This window comes from Montipora foliosa, chromosome 5 (assembly GCF_036669935.1).
Source record: "Montipora foliosa isolate CH-2021 chromosome 5, ASM3666993v2, whole genome shotgun sequence".
Lineage (NCBI taxonomy): Eukaryota > Metazoa > Cnidaria > Anthozoa > Scleractinia > Acroporidae > Montipora > Montipora foliosa.
In genome coordinates this window covers 20,036,378-20,053,877 of record NC_090873.1, presented here as the reverse complement: position 1 = coordinate 20,053,877, position 17,500 = coordinate 20,036,378, and the positions used below count along the sequence as shown (strand labels likewise).

The 17,500-nt window shown below is 39.8% G+C and overlaps 1 protein-coding gene across 1 annotated transcript in view; it reads left to right on the top strand.

The window, feature by feature from the left end:
* LOC138003739 (uncharacterized protein C2orf81 homolog) overlaps nucleotides 1–11,353 on the top strand; it is an 18,819-nt gene extending 7,466 nt beyond the window's left edge. Inside the window, 9 exon segments of the mRNA XM_068849961.1 lie at nucleotides 1,797–1,926; nucleotides 4,765–4,950; nucleotides 6,097–6,192; nucleotides 7,411–7,514; nucleotides 8,894–9,119; nucleotides 9,725–9,767; nucleotides 9,770–9,795; nucleotides 11,018–11,054; nucleotides 11,057–11,353. Of these exon segments, the coding sequence (XP_068706062.1) occupies nucleotides 1,797–1,926; nucleotides 4,765–4,950; nucleotides 6,097–6,192; nucleotides 7,411–7,514; nucleotides 8,894–9,119; nucleotides 9,725–9,767; nucleotides 9,770–9,795; nucleotides 11,018–11,054; nucleotides 11,057–11,196 (988 nt within the window). The 3' untranslated portion in view covers nucleotides 11,197–11,353.
* The last annotated feature ends 6,147 nt before the right edge of the window (nucleotides 11,354–17,500 follow it).

Here is a 17,500-nt window from a genome sequence, read left to right as displayed (position 1 = left end):
ATGGATCCAATAATTTTAATAGGATTTGTAAAAGTATTTTAGATTTAAAAAACTCTTCAACACTGATTTGCTAAAAAATTGTGATTTCCAATTTTTTTTGGATTTGACAAATATTTTTCCGATTATCCCTTGAACTAATTAGTGCCTCAGCACTGAATACACTTGATGCTTGGATAAAACTTGTTCTTCATCATCATCATCATAATAATAATAATAATAATAATAATAATAATAATAATAATAATAATAATAATAATAATAATAATAATAATAATAATCTCCCAAGTGAGTAATATGAGAAATACTTCAAAGATATTAAGCATCATCAACTGGGAACTTGGAAAAATCTGGAGCCCAGATGGGATTTGAACCCATGACCTTCCGTGATCTAGTACAGATGTTCTAACCAATGAGCCACTATTGATGTTCTAACCAATGAGCCACTATTATTATTATTATTATTATTATTATTATTATTATTATTATCTGGGACATGTAAATGGTGCAGGATTTAACTTCCCAAACCTCCTTTACACTTCTTCCCTGTGATGCTACGTGTGGTTTGGTCATGTTCAATAAAAGTGAACAAAGCAGGTAATTAAGCATCAGTTTTAGCTTGAACATGGTGTGAAATGTAATCCTGACTGCACTGAGTCATTTAGCATGCATCCTATTTCTCTGACATTGGAAGCAGTTCATGTGAACAGAGCCTTTGATCTTTGGGAATATTTTCCTACTGGTTTATATCTCTAGAATGCAGAATCTGTTTGTCTGGAGTGAAATTAGTTTGACGAGTTTACCTTCGACTATGCTTACAAAACTCCTCGATTTGACTAATTCCACTCAAAAATAGAGGCATTATAAAAACTATTAAATCATATTTAAGTTGAGTGCCCCTGATGTTCACAATTAAGATGCAATTTCATGAAATAGTCTCTCTAAATTGCATACAATTGTACAACATTTGAGTCTCGATCATCTAAGGTAAATAATGAGTACAGGTGCTCTACTAATAATGTTTTTAAATAATTATTGGATGAGGTTGAGCATGATATCATGAATTATCAAAACCGAGGTCTGTGTTATCTGCCGAAGCCGAAGGCTGAGGCAGATAATTAACACAGACCCGAGGTTTTGATAATTCATGATATGCGAAAACCGAATTCAATAATTGTTTTATTCATATACATTTTCCACATAATTCATCCTCAGAAACAGAAGCGAAGCGTTCAGCCATTGAACTTGACATGATAAATGTAATATCTGCAGCAGATATTACATTTAGCATGTCAAGTTCACAAGCTATTGTGAATTGATTGAATGCTCTCGACCAATCAGATTTTTCATAGTGAGTCTGATGTATAATAATAATAATAATTATTGTTAGAGATGGATGGAACAAATCAAATAAAATGTTGGTTTTCATTGAGATAGGATTAAACTAAAGAACATGTATGTGGAGATTATACACCCTCTTTAATTAATAGAGCAGAGTGGAGAACTTACAAACCTAACCAGCTGGGATCCATGGATCCATATTCATTTTTTAATCAAACTCATCAGCTGAGCAAGTACGCCTGAAGATGAACATGTACGCCTGGACAAATTATTGGGTCGAAATGCAAAAGTGCATGTATACAAAATAGTGATATTAAATTGCTTGTAACAATTGTACTGATTTGAGAACTTGTCCAGATACACTGTAATCATTCTCTTCTTCATTGCCAATTCTGTAGTTACTGTGCAAAAATAATGCTGTTCATGACTTCATTTGTTTTGTCTTCCTTATTTGCCAGTGCACCTGAGCCACCTTTTGAGGCCTTAGAAGTGTCCAAGACTCCTTTATCAATTGATAGCCCTGCCCAGCCACCCCCTGTAACAGCTGAAAGGAAAACTGATGAACAAGAAGAGCCTGCAAAGGCAAAGGTATAGTACACCAGATCCTGTACGTGTACAAAACACTAACATATACTTCTGTCAAATTTATAGAGGATATTACAATCATGGCCACACTGGGATACGAATTTTATCTTTGAGTGCTGAAAGTATCTCTCACGAGTGAGTGAAGTGAACAAGTGAGAGATACTTTCAGCACTTGAAGATAAAATTCGTATCCCCAAGCAGCCATGCAATGTTCTGTTTATTATATAGATATTGATGAAATGTCCAGATTTAAAACGACTTGTTTTTTTTCATTTTCAAAATGATGAAAAAGTGGTCACCAACCGCTAAAACACGTATGTTGGGTAACATGAAACAAGATATGAAAGTTATGAAAAGCAAATCATGATGATGTAAAATTTTGCAATAAAAATGTTAATGTAGTAGAGAAGAAAAAGTATCTTACAATGAGGACGACGCTCACATTTTATTGGCTAATCATGTTCATTACCATGACGACAACTATATCCTCACATGTGAAAGATAAAAATGATATGTTCACTGCGTGCGGTGAAGATATGACTTTTTAGTAAAAGGAGAAATCCTGGTATTTCATCAGTATCTATATAATAAAAATTGTTATTATACATGTAGCAGTATTGCCAATCTTTTTTTACACACTAATCAGATGAGTTAAATTTCACTTGCAGAGGCAAACAGATGCACATCCATGTTTTGTGTAAACATATTTGGCTTGCATTCTTTTGGATAAATTAATATCTTTGAGGTGCACTGTAGAAACACCAGCAGATAGTTTTTTCAATTTTAGTTGTGATGGTAGTGTTGCTAATATTTTGTTTCTGTTGTACATTAGAACAAAAATGTATGCCTAACAGAAGCTACATGTAGAACAGCAGGCCAAAGTGTTGGGAACTGCTATGAGAAAGTCGTTTTTGATTTAGAGTCGCTTTTCTAGTCTAAGTAGCCAGCTAGTCTACATGTAAATCCTAGGGAACTTTCCTTTTGACAGAACTGACCGGCTAGACTGGGCATTTGGAAGGACTAACTCTACAATGCCTTCAAATTAACACTCTCCGAGTTTGATGTATACCCCTCCCAGAAGAATGCAAGGGATTATCATGCAAAATTAATGATCCTTCAAATTGTTGCATTTTTGTTGCTAACTGACGTGTCTGGCTCGCCAGGTCTGACAAAAGGAAAGTTCCCTAGGATTTATAATAATAATAATACCAGGTGATCTGGTGACGTAATTCGGAGGACTGGGGAGAAAAATTTTAATATCCCACAACCATGCGCGGCCTTATTTTCGAATTCAACGTGGCAGAGGCGAGGTTAGATCTTGTCGGGTCTACTTGAATGTTCATTCAGTAACAGGAAATGTGGTAGACACGTAATGATCTGTTGAGTTTTGGCAATGGCAATACTGCAGGGAGTTTGGAAACAACAGTTAAGGCCGCGCACGGTTGTGCGATATGGCATTAAAATTTTTCTTCCCAGTCATCCAAAATAATAATAATAATAATAATAATAATAATAATATAATAATAATAGTAATGTTTAAAGCAACTTAATGCAGACTAGCTGGCTACTTAGACTAGAAACAGACAGAAGTCAGGTGTTTTCAACACAATTGTTTTCATTGTGTCAAAACTGTGATGGCAATTAGTGACAGGCATTTGGGACAATTTACATGTATTCCCAAATCCACCCATAGTGCCACCATGTACTGTATGTATTTATACATGTAAAATAGCAAATTTTATGAAGTAGCATATTGTCATTATGACAAGAGAATGGCGGACCTCTTTCTCAAGGATGGGGAGATGAAGGACTTGTCTGAGGTTGAAGACCCAGTGAACAAGGATTCCTCAAATACTTTTTTCTGGCATCTCCATAATGATATTTGTTGGTTTTATTCTCTGTTTTTTCCTTCTTTTGTTTTATTTCTTTACTTACCGGTATTAACTGGTAAGGAGAGAAGTGATCCTTGCACTTTAATACCTGGAAAATTTATGCAAATGTCTCTGACACTGACTTGAAAAAGTGGGTTCACTGTTATGCTTCCCCTCATCTATAACCTGCACTTCACGGATACACCTATTTTATTTTTTCTCAATGCATGAGCGGGCGGAATTCTGGGAATCCTACAATCTTATTGGCTCTGGGAGTGGGCAGAATTTTTCTATCTTGCCTGCCAACCCGGGAGGGATCCTAGCCCTTGTTTCGTAAACTTGTGTAATGACCTTAAATGTCCATTTTTTGATGTACTGAATCCGTTTACATACAGAATTAAGTGTTTCAAAACAGATTTTTACTAGACAAGAGGCATGGAAATATAATTCAAATAAAAATATTTCTCTTTGAAACGTTCAGTTTGTAAGTCGCTTACTGCATTTGCTATCAAGTGCAAAACTGATTTCAGAGAGGAAGGGAGAGAGAGAGAGGAAAAAAAAGGGTTATTTACCAGGGTCAGTTCATATAGGGAAAGACTGTGACCTTGGTCTTGAAAAAGCTGCCCTCAGCCTGCGGCCTAGAGCAGCATTTTCAAGACATTGGTCACGGTTTTTCGCTATACAGACTTCCCAGTTCGTAAATAACTGTACGTATATTCATTTAAGGATGAATGTGTAATAAAAAGTACGTTTGGCAAAGGACTTCAAACTCCATAAGTCACTCTTGTTCAATATTGCAAAACCCTCGAAAAGACGTACTGATTTTTCTCTGCCTAAAATTAGATCTATCTAATATGTTATTGTAGCACCTCTCTGTTGTTTAATAGACTTTCTCTTAGCTTTCTTGAACATCTACAATGTAGCTTTTGCAGCAACTTTCTCAAACTTTACTTTGTTATCTTTGTTTTAGATCCAAGATAGAAAGAAGATGCGCGTACCATTCAAACCACACAAAGGAAAACTGCCATCATTCTCTGGAGTTGATGTTTCCCCCCTTTTGAACAAACACGAACATCAACTGCAGGATAATGTTAGACACGACCCAGTAAATACCACAGGGCTGACAATGTTGTCCTCATCTACTTCTATTCTGAAGGTACAGTGTGAGACGAAATGATAATCATTTGCTTTTCCCTTGAATTAAAAACAAAATGGAAAACTCATTGCTAAATACAGTATGCCGGTGTTCTTGCGGGTTTGAGTACCAGCTTGAGAAAGCAAAATGAGCCTCATTGTAGTTGATATCTTTGATACATACCAAATTGTGTGTTCTAAGATGTGTCACCTCAAATTTAGCCTTCTTCAGTGTTCACACATGGACTATTGGAATAGAGGCATTTCTGGATGTATCTTGCATGACCTAGCAAAGAAATTAGGAGGTCGCTGAATTGCACATCTTAGAGCACATCACTCAGTATCACATAAAATCAACAAAGAATGTAACGAAGCCACAGAAACAAACAAACAAACAAAAAAAAAGTAAAATTAAAACTTTAAAGCTGAAAGACGTAAAAACAATAAAGAGGCTAAGACTCAAGAAGGAATATAAACTGTCTAAGACAAACTGTCTGGCCTACATGTATACAATTGGAAGGGCAACCTTGTTGCCTGGGTCTCTATTCTCTGCCTCCATTGTCCTCAACGACAATGGATGCAGAGAAGAGAGACCCTGGGAACGAGATTTGTGGAAGGGACAATTAAAACAAGACCCACCTCTGATGAGCCCAAATTTGGCAAATTTAGTAAAAAAGAAAAGAAGATGCCCGGAGGTCAAAGCCCATCAATTTTCATGGTGGCCAACCCATTATGGAAAAACTGCACCTATTACTGTGATGAATTTTTTGTCAGGGATTAAACATGATAAAGTTAATTTTAGACAATAAGTTGTAAACTATATGTATAATATTATATACGTCAAAAATCTTTAAAACGTTCTTCTGTGAAGGGGGACCTATGTTAAACTCGTCGTGGAAATCAATGAATTGGGGCAAGGTTTGGAACTTTTCTTGCCGTTTCCTTCTATAGATTCATTGCTCTTTCTTATTTGCACGCAAAATATACGTGATATTTTACCGCATCAGAAACCTCGGAGCATGGCCGGGTACAACCAAAACGTCCACCCTCAAAGTCTCCTTCAGGCTTGACTCTCGAATATACTATATTAAATAAACTTTATACCAAATGATAGACTTGTTTATTGAATTAACATTTATTTGTGGTGTTTTGGTCCCAAAATAACCAGCGAAAGACAGAAAACAGTAGGTTTGGAAGTTATCCGTGGTCTTCAATAACCAATACTTCTCGATCTTGGAGTGCTAGTCAGCTTTCTAATTCACAGGTAAAATAAGTATTAAAAGATAAATAAGAAAATAAACAGGAACGGTAAAAAAAAATGAATGTAAACTGTATCTTTACACTTAAAGCACCTTTCTGGATCTTCAAAAGAAGGTTTTTTGAACCTTAAAAGTAGTGTTCTTATATTTACTAAATTTAATTGTTTTTAGTAAGATCAGAGTTAAACTGACAAAAGGCAATACTAAACATTAAACTTCAGATGGAATTACTCGCTTTTGAAATATACTCTTTGAAAATTGGGATTCCCACATCATTTCTTTCACCTTTTGCGGGCCCGGATAAAACTTGAACTTGCGATTTACCAGGATAGCTCAGTTGATAGGGGCCATTCCACTATGGAGGGTGTGTGGGGAGCAGGGCTGACGCAATGATGAGAGCACTCACCTCCCACCAATGTGGCCCAGGCTCGATTCCCAAACTCGACGTCATATGTAGGTTGCGTTTGTTGGTTCTCTACTCTGCTCAGAGAGGTTTTCGCCGGGTACTCCGGTTTTCCCCTCTCCTCAAAAACCAAGGACGCGTTTGATTGACCTTATTCCGGAATAAGAATACGTGGAGTGATGATTAACACGGTATGTTTGGCAAGTTTCGAAGCAGCAAGGATAATAAAGATATGTTCAAAATAGCATTTAGCAGGTGTTTGGCAATTTTAAAATGAATCTCCGTGAAAACGAAGGATTTCTAACTTATATTCCATGTATTCCTATTCCGGAATACGTTCAATCGAACGCACCCCAACATTTGATTTGATTTTTTCTGATTTCAGTTGATTTGTAGTCTCCCCAATTAGTAGAGCACTCGTGCTCGACTTAATACTTGACTTAAATGAAGTGATTATTATACGGTGTCTCTAAGAATTTACCCCCTTGGGGTATGGAAGATCAAATGCCCCCCTCGGGAAAAAGGGGCCAAGATCAAAGAAACCGACCGGGTTACCACGTCAGAAATTACCCCTACTTTCCCTAGCTTTCAAGCTTGTTAACTGCTTTTCAACGTTATTTTCGACATCATTTTTTGATGTGTTCACATAAAAAAGAATGACCCATTTGTCTTGTAAAATTGACAGTGCTAATCTCTCTAGCTTGTTCACTGCCGTATTGACTGAACGATGCTCGGTTTTAGACGCCTGTCGAATTGCGATTGCGCAGATTTCCTCGTTTTGTTGTATTGATTATTGTTTGTCGTGTGTCTTTGTTTACAGGCCCAGTATGGCCGGCCACCAGGCATCAAAGATGTGGTGTATGATGAGCGTGGAAATGTAATAGCAGTCATGAAGATTTCCCCCGAAAAACTACCTTCACACAGGTAATTTGTTAATTAGTAAGTGTTTCTCGAGAAAACTAAGGCCGGGGGCAAACGTCGAATGTTAGTCGAACTTAATTCGTCGAACCTATTAATTTTGAAATAGGTGCATGAATGGTGTGACGTTTGCCGCAATTGAGTGTGACTCAAATTAATTGGTTCGATTGGCCAATTCGGATAATGCGACAGTGGTTTGGCGTTTCAGCAAACGCCGTTTTAAACACGCGCTGAACTCATTTCATAAATCATGCAAGTTACAAAATAATTGATTCAAATGTGATGGACTGCGCAAACGTCACAAATATAGCGACTCCCCCATCTGCCACACGCTAATCCCCCCTCCCCCCTCCCTCCTGACAAGCATGCGCTGTACAAAGGCAATTTCGAGACCGGGAATGGCGAGCCCTCGAAAGTTATTGTTCTCATTGCTGACTTCGCACAGCGTGATGGAAATGAATCCGCTTCTCCAGTGTATCAGAGACGACAGCTATTGCTCCAGCTGTCGTTTCTGATACACTGTTCTCAGAGCTGTATTTAATGCGAGTATTCTCGTTCTATTTTTCGCAATTACTTACCAAAGAAAGGCACGACGAGCACTGTATATCGGCATTTCGCGAACGAGTCCTAGCAGTAACTAACCACGCATCGAGTCAATAGCATGGGGACACTTGCTTATTCCCGTGTTCTAATGAAGTAAAACTTGTGCAATTGGGTCGACAGAGGTTCGACGTTTGCTACCACGCTGAAACGAGGTCGACTCTTTGTGGAACCTATTTTTAATAAATTCGACGCGACTAAGATTCGCCGTTTGCCCTACGCCCTAAGAGTCGTTGGCCTTAACTTGTCATCATTGTCGCTATTCCCGTGTTGTGGTGAAGGGTTAATTCCATCAGGCCACTTTAAAACGTGATACCTCCGCCCTTGCTGTGGTAGTCGGCGTGTTTTTAATCACTGGTCGGGGCTCTCGTGTCAACAGGCTTTTCCACCAGGCCGTGCCCATTTAACAAATCGAAAGTGGTTCACTCTTATCGACAACGATATTAGAGCGTGACCAAAATCATGACACAAAGAAAGAGCAAGCGTTGTCTATAACTTTCTCGCAATGTGATTGGTTTATTTCCCAAAACGAGCGTTCCTGATTGGCTATTACATTGCGTAACAAATTGACGCGAGCTTGACGCGAGCAGCGTTGTCTAGACTCTTATCGACGACGGCAAATTAGCCAATCAGATTGCGAGATTACAAACAATTGTGGTAAAATTTTCTTTCGCCATGCCCCGTCGCCCTATCTCAACCCCAACATTGTGGCTCATAAAACAATCGCTAGCAATAAAAGCACTGCATGCTAGATCAATTAGTTGCTATCCCTTTCCACTCCGCAGAGTACGCACTAAGTTTTCAGTTGTGGATGATGAGAGTGATGGACAGGCAATACGTGCTCGTGCGAAAACTAAAAAACTGGTTCCGACATCGCAAAAAGGTGATTCATTGAGGGACTGGAAACCATCAAAAAGTAATAATCAGAGACATGATTTTGACATCAACGCGGTAAATAACTCGTATCTAATCGAAGATGCTGGCCACATAACACCGCTACCACCTCCTTTGGTGAGTATGTTATACTTGTGCTTTGGATGTGCTCTAAAGGAGGAATGAGGAACTGATACGCTAGTTTCAAACTCTGCACGAACGAAACAACTAGGTTGTGGACAATAATCTGCGTTTTTCTTTGCGTTGAACAAGAAAGTGCCAATTGTTCCTTTGAAACTCGACTCTGTTCTTTTATTGTTACACACTTTGAAACTACAAACAAGGGCAAACAGTGTTTTTAGTTCAAGTACTGATTCCAAATCGTTTTCTAGAGACTTAAGTTTTGTTATGCCACATTTCCAATTGCTCCGGCCGACCCCCCCCCCCCCCCCAGTCCCTTTAAATACTTATTATTCTGATGGTTGGTGGCAATCATTGGTTAACGTTTGGATTGTTTTGCTATTTCCCAGAAACTGATTTTCTATTTTCCTAGATCTTAAGTTGAATTTCTCCCCAAGCGACTTGAGTAAAATAATTTTTAAAGTAACTTCGAACAAGGAAGAAAATTGCATATCTTATACGCAGTTGTCACTGCTGGGTCCTCCAGCTCTTATTCTCATATTGAGGAGGTGTAGGTTCCAAAGTAAAGAACAAGAAGGGTAAACGGTTATCTTCTATCCCAGGTAGATGCGATGGATATATCTGCTGGTGTGTTGGTGCGAGAGGGAAGGTTGTCCGACGAGGCCCAAGACAGGTAAAGAGACGATCGACTCCTTTTTCATCTGTTTGAAGCCGTCCACATTCATCTGTTAGGACAGTTTGCAAGTCATGCGCTCCATTGCTGGTATCTTGTTTTCTCCTGTCCCATTTTTAATGCAATCAGAATGCTTTCTAGTCCTGTTCCGGGACTCCCTCTTACCCCGCCCTGAAAATGGGCCTGGAACGCCGGGCGGGAAAAGAGAGAGTCTTAAGAGAGAGTCCTGTATTACTTACAGGCGGATGCTCGGAATGAGCCAATCATATTGCATTAGATGCCAGACTGGATATGTAAATAAAGGGAACCTTGAAACTCCGACAAAAAAATCTTACATGAAAATTACTGTGTGATTCGCAGTGTCAGGAAGAGAACATCTAAATTATGCCTCGTCGTGACCAAACGAGGATAAAAAACCCCGATCCCATAAATGTACCGACTGAGAGAAGATCGCAATAAATCGATGTAAAGGCTGAACTAGTTAATATAGCATAGGATATCACTAAGCGACAAAACAGCTCGGAGTCAGAATTTCATATCATCTGCAGTACTTTACCTCTAACAATGAGTTTCAGAAGGAAAGTGCTTTTAACTAGCAACAATAAAAGCAAGGTGACACACGCTTTTAAGAAGCATTTTTCATTCTTATTAATTAATATTCACGAACAAATTTTGACCAGAAAAAAAAATCGTGACAATTTACGTCCGAATAATCGATGTTTGACTGTGCATATATACTGTATGTATGAATTTAATAGGAACATTATTGCTTCATTATTGCGTTATCAACACAAACTGGTATGCAAAGAAACAAATAGTCCAGCTTGTGATTCAATTTCGTTTAACTTTTTATCTAACTTTATATCCTAGGAATAATGCTCAGTTTTTCTGTCATACAATCGTCGTTTAGTTTTTCCGATATAAAAATAATTGCAGTCTCAACACGCAGCTCTACATAAACCTTAGCCATTTGGCCACGGCTTTAAGTCTGTCCTTGTAAGGAAAGAAAGATTTAATGCGGCCTGGGTTCCAGGCCCATTTTCAAGGCGGGGTAAGAGGGAGTCCCGGAACAGGACTAAATGCTTTCAGGTTGTGGAAATATTGCTCTATGCCACAAATATTTTGCACTCGTACTCATTTGCCACGGTCAGTGAAAAAAGAAATGGAAATGTGTTTATTTTATTTGTGTTTGATTTATATTTGTTGTTATCATATTCTTCAGCTGTCTCGCCGTGTGGAGAAGACACCGTCCACAGCTTGTTGCAGCCCTTAGATAGTACGCGTCCCGCGGGACGAGTCATGAGTGACCTACTAACCCGCTCGTCTCCCGTAATCAGACCATTGCGGGCCACTGAACCCATTCCTCCCATAACTTCACAGCCATCGACTTACACCGCTTGACACTGTGATTCCAGCTACAACTATGGCACTGATAGAATTTATGTATTTGAGTCGTCTGTCATATTGATTGGAGAACTTGCCAGGTCGAGGCATATCAGCAAGAATTTAAATAACACTTCTCTTGTGTCTAAGTAGGTCGACGTCAATTTCATTTTTTGTCGAAAAATTTGGTACACTTTACTGCGGGCATCATACGCAAGGGAAGAGTTTTAGTGGAATTATATATATGAAAAATAGGGTCGACTTCTTGGTCTTCACCAAACTTCGCGAGCGTCTCATTTTCCAGTTCGCGCAGATTCTCGATTTAGTGAACTTCAAACAATGATATCATTATAGCTAATTAGCGACTGAAAATATAATCAACGATGTGAACATTACATTGTCTTGTCTGTAAATACACTTTTGATATTGTAATCGTAGCTGTTGTTTCAATGAATCAGTCGGATCACTCAATTAGTCAATCATAGTTTGCGTTGTTGCAATATTGACATGCTTTTCCCTAACTTCTATCGAGGGGACCACAGAAAACCTCCTGTTTAATATGGGAGGCTTTGAGAAGGGTCACCTCGGTATTATTGTCTTGTTTCATTTACTCGCTCTCTTTATCGCTAAATATGGTTTTGTTTCGTCAAGACTTGACAATGTAATCACAGATATCGCGAAGCCACCGTCGGCTTCCTGGGAGAATACCCTCTGGAGGGTAAAGGAATTACCGACGTTAACTAAGGTGTACTTTACCTACCTACCTACCTACCTACCTACCAAAGCCACGCCCCAATTGATGTCTCTTGTCATTCATTTTTAGATGCGCAAATAATGAAATGCACCAATCCGATCTTGAATCAAGTACGACAGGCGCTACTTCCTAAGCGCGGGAAAGCACTCTCCAGCAATCCAGTTTCTTTTGTTTCCTTACTCTGTTTGGTGTCCTTTACAGCTCAAAGCTAGGCAACTGGTCTTCGACTATTTCTTGGTAGTTTCCTTTATTCCTGTTTAAATTAAGGACGCATTTCAGTCAATTTTCCAATCTAGTCGTTGTCTCTTTCTTGTGAGGCAAGGGGATCGGCCACTGTTTGTTTGAGGAAGCAGTGTGGCCCAGTGATTAGGACGCTTGCCTTGAGATGGAGAGTTCAGGACCCAGGATTCAAGACCCGTTCTGAGCACTCTTTTATTTTTTTTCGTGATTCAACTTCTCCGCTACTCTTGTAAATAGCCACTGGTTAGCCTCCGGCCAGTTGGGATTCTCAACAGTTGCTGTTGTTCTGTTCTGTCGTTTCGTTGATTGTGTTTCATCGGCCCTGAAAAGCCCCTATGGGCAGTGGTCAATTATGTATGTATGCAAATTCGACCTGCTCTGTTTCAAGCAGAGTCCCGAGCTCGCCTCTTGTCTTCCCCAAAATTTATCGCTTGAAGTTACTGACTTTTAGAGGCACAACAGACCTTTATTTCTCCACTACAAAACCATTCGTGTTTAAATAGAAAACGGCACAGATCACGTGACCGGTGTTAAAACGTTGATGTCGGCCTTATTTCCTTTTGATATAGTGCAATGAGAGAATGTTTGTTTTTAGATTCCTTTAAAGATCTCTGCCCAAGCCTCTTTCTTATTAAATGTCCAATAAACAGATTTAAAAATAGGGGATTCATTTTTTTCTCTCCAAGGCATCACTTTTAAAAATGTGGACGAACCAATTTTGTAACTTTCAGCTAAAATTTGTTTTGTGAGTGTAATGAGCAAATCTTGACCCGAAAGACTCAAAAGAATGGTTCCCGTTAATTTATTCATATTGTCAATTCTTAGTGAGTTAGACATCCGTTTACATGGAGATCTTTGTCACGCATTATTGTGCAGCTTGGCGTCCAGTTTGTTTAATCTGTTTAACTTTTTGCTTGGTCGAGTAGTTTCGTTTTCCTTCAAAAAGTTAACCGAGAGGCGACATTTTTGAGGCAAACCTGTGAGAAATTTATCCTTCGCATAAATTGAAATACTCTGCGGAAAAGCAAACCAAGATGGCTAAGCAACGAAAACAAGGTGAAATTTGCCGATGAGATGCCGCAGCGCTTCCGATATAGCTTGTCCCAGCTGCAAGAAAAGGTTTGTGTCGCCTGTTCTTTTACCATGCCTACACAGCATGTGCAAAAAGTGTTTGAATAACGAAAAACTGAAACTGTCAAATAATGTAAAGTTACGTATCTGCCCGGTTTGTTCACAGAAATTTGATTTACGGAAAGACTTTCCTCTTAATTTCGTTGCCAACAACATGGTGAATTTAGCCGCTGTAGGTGAAAATACTACGCTGGATTTTGTCTGTGATAGTTGTGCAACTGAAGGTGAAAAGGTTACAATGCGATGCAATGATTGTCAATTATTCCTTTGTGCATTTTGTACAACTGCGCACCGCCGAATGACTGCAACCAAAACGCACATATTACAACCAGTTGAACAGTTGAAGGAACATCATCTGAAGAACTCTACGCTCTGTTCAGTCCATTTATCGGAACGGATCTGTTATTATTGCCCAACATGTTGCGAACCTTTATGTCGAGAGTTGTACGCGGACAAGGCATAAGGGGCACGAAGTTCGCAAGTTGGACGAAGCAAAAAAACGCTAAAAATCTAACATGGTTAACCTGGTGGAGCAAGTGAAAGGAAAAGTCAACAATTTAAGTGGAACAAGTGACCATTATTGAGCAGTAAATTTTCGAGCTTTGAAAAGTATCAAAAAAGGAATATTCGCGCCTCTATAGAAGACTACTTCGAAGTGCTAACTGAGGCTCTTAATATCGCATGAAAATGAACTTGTAAATGAAGTGGAGTCCCCTTTTGTAACAACAAAGTTTTTGGAGCTTTTTGTTTTCGAGACACAAAGGAACTTGAACAGACCGTCAGAACACGCTAATGGCTGGTTGTTTGTTTCGCGGTAAGAGTGCCATCACGCAAGGCAAGCGTAGGTTTTAGAAATACTTAGTGTCGGAGAAATTGTCATTCGGCGGCTAACTTTGCTAAGTTGAAGAAACAGAACGCCATTTAACAAGTCCTCTGCAGTCGGAAGTTGCAATTAGTAACGCGATTGAAATTTGTGGGAGAGCAAGAAAAAATAGTGAATGATATCAGCCCATTTTGGGTCACGTAAAAGAGCAAACTTTAAGCACCCCTTGCGAGCCTACATTGTGTCTTTTGTCCACACTAAATTCGCACCAGCAATGCAATCACTGTTGAAGTGAAATCGTTAATGTCTTTGACTGCCCGTCCAGTCGTACAATGGAAAGACACAGCAAAAGAGGCGGAGACAAAGTCAAGCTCTCTTTCTCTTTGGCTGGCTCAAGAGTGACACCTGACAATGCGGGGTTCAAGTATGGTTGCCCAAGACAACAAGGCGTGGAACTGTAACACCTTGGCTACGTCCATCACTAACCAGACACTTATTAGGTTACACGGTAAGTGTGAAATGGTCGTTTTTCCCTGTGGCAGATAAGCCCTGTAACAGTGCCCACAGTGGAGACCAAAAGATGGGATTGGCAGTCATTTAATCGTGCCTAGTGAAAGATTGTGGAGGATTTTCCCATCCGTATAGTGTCATTGTTTATGACGCCACAACGACCACCGTACTAGTAGCCGATTCTCACAATTCACAGAGTCAAAATACTTATTCTTTGAACGGAGAATTCCTCAAGAAAGACATTTGGATCCTCAAGGAACAGTCGAAGGCCAGTTCAATTTTTCCCATATTTGCTTAGCTCCTGAGCCGAAAAGGAAACCTAATCTGTTGGCACTCGATGGTCAGAATCATTCGGGTGCAGTTCGTCACACACCGTCGGGAAAACTCGCACGGAGCTTTCGGAGGGTTTGGAGATAAAGGTTTGGCAAGACTTAATCATCCTCATTGTGTTGGCTATTGAACAGAACAGTGTATCGCATGTACGTTGCTGACTCCGGAAATAGCCGAATTCAAATCTTTTTCTCGATGAGGGGGATCCCCGTTGGTATGATAGTATTTAAGGATATGGCTTGCCCGTGGGGGGTAGCCATAGGCAAACTGGCCACATCGCGGTAACCGACCTATAACAACCACAGAGTGTATGTCTTCAAGGAAGGATGGCTCACTCTTTCTTCATTCGGTCCCGTGGGAGACGGAAACGGGCCTTTTAAAATAATCCCGCGGGAAGTTACAGTGGATGATGATGTAACAAATTTGTGGTGGCTGATAGAAGCACCACAAGGATACAGATCTTTCAACAGAACACGGATCATTTGTTACTAAATTTGGAGGGAAAGCGTCTAAGGTGACGGATTGATTGCATTTTGCCCGCTGGCGTGAAGCGGTGGACAGAAGAGGACCATCTATATGTGGCGGACACATTTACACGATCGCATACAGGTCTTTTCGGTTAGCACGCGGTTTTGAATTTGGAAGCTTTTCTTGGAGTTGTAAGAAACAACTACTCAAGAAGGGTCTCTCTGGATCTGAATGAGATGGTAGACTAGCCATCGAAGAGGCGCTTAGCACAGAGTTGGCTAATCCATGGGATCCCATTTCAAGAAAAAAAAAATTATGCAAAGGCCAGCTGAACAAAGGCTGGCTGTGCAGATTGTATATATTTAAAAAATATCATGAAGAGTAGACAGTTGATCCCCCCCCGGCGCACTTAAACTAAACAATTTTAAGGCAATTGTCACCAGCTTTATGGACACCGCTGAAAACATACAGGCGTCCTTCTTTTCCACGGGGATTCGACCCCATGCCCTCTGCGATGTCCCTACCAACGTGAACTATGAAGCAACGCAATTTGAATTTTCCAGGTATCTATTTTAAGGACGGTACCTACTATTGTTATTGCGCATAACGTTCTGCGCATCTCGAGATACCCTCGAATTTCCTATCGGTGATGCTTTATTGACTACAAGGATATTTTGTTGCGCGGTTTTAAAACTGTTTCCGGAGAGAGTAGATCTTAACTAAGTAACTCCTTGGTATCCAAAAAGAAAAGTGGGGGTAACAATGCATTTTTGAGAGAAAATTAAGCTTCATTTGAGAAAGAACGCCATACATTGCTTTGGGTAATTTTAAGAGCCTCTTTACAAATATTATGCATGAATGACTCATTTGAACAATGCTGTGGTTACCCCCAATTTTCTATTTTGGATTTCAATAACACTTGTTACGATCTACATTTTCTGCATAATCACACACCGTGGCAAAAATATCGTTGTAATTAGTCAGACCCGTCCCTTATGTTTTGACCTCTTTAGGCTTCTACGTTTTCTTTTTCCATTTCAGACCACGTTGTGTTTACTCTAAAGCTACAGTTTGTTTCAAATGTTTCTCTATGCACGGTGCTTTTATCCAGGCAAAAAATCGATACTATCAATATTTGCCTTTCCAGTTACGCTTTAGTCAAAACGTTTAAACTGTGTGTTCATAGCACCGACTGATTGGTATGACTTCTGGTTACAGTCTCAAATCCCGAACGATGAGCCTCGATTTCCAATACACTATTCCGTTCGTTTTACACGCAAGCAAGAAAAAGACAGCTTTTTGCTACGAACAAGAACGAAAAAAGCACTACGTCTGTGCCGCCAATCTTCTACGATAAAACTTGTTCAGAAATCAAAAGTCTGCAATAAAGCACACATGCATTAGGGCTACTCCATTTACTCTGGCTGGTAATTTTCTTCTCGCTTTTTCCCCTGCCGCGCTTCAGAGCCATTTGATGACGGCCCATCTCTTACTTCTCAAGTTGCTTTCGTTCACTGCCCACGCCTAAAAGATTTCCGGGTAATTCGGCGCATTCCATCAAGACGGAGAAGACCCCCCCCGATCTCATTTTCTTGTTCTTTATAAAGTGTCGGGCCAACCAGTCCTACCAGCAAAGTGAAGCATCAATTGACATGTGTAGCTCGCTTTCAAAACTTCGCCAAATTGTATCGGTAGATCCTGGAATTCATCCACAAAAAGGCCAGAGAGACAACTATCACTCGTGAACCACCATGCTTACAACAAAGCCATTTTAGTCGTCCCGCATTCGGCATTGACCATCTCTCACCTCTATCTCGAGACGACCAGACACACAAGGTGTTCTTAGCGTTACGTTTTATGCTGTAGAATCAACTGAAATGTCAAATCTTGGTAAAAAGCAGCGATCTTTTTTTTATATGCTACGTATCGGAGAGCCATTATCGTTTCCAAGAGCTGTGATCCTCTTGGCCAGTGCCACGGAATTGAGAGCTCGTGTTGGGACCCACTGAGGGAGGTGTTTTTGATTGGCTGTTGACATTACAAACAAATCAAACGGAAGTGATAAG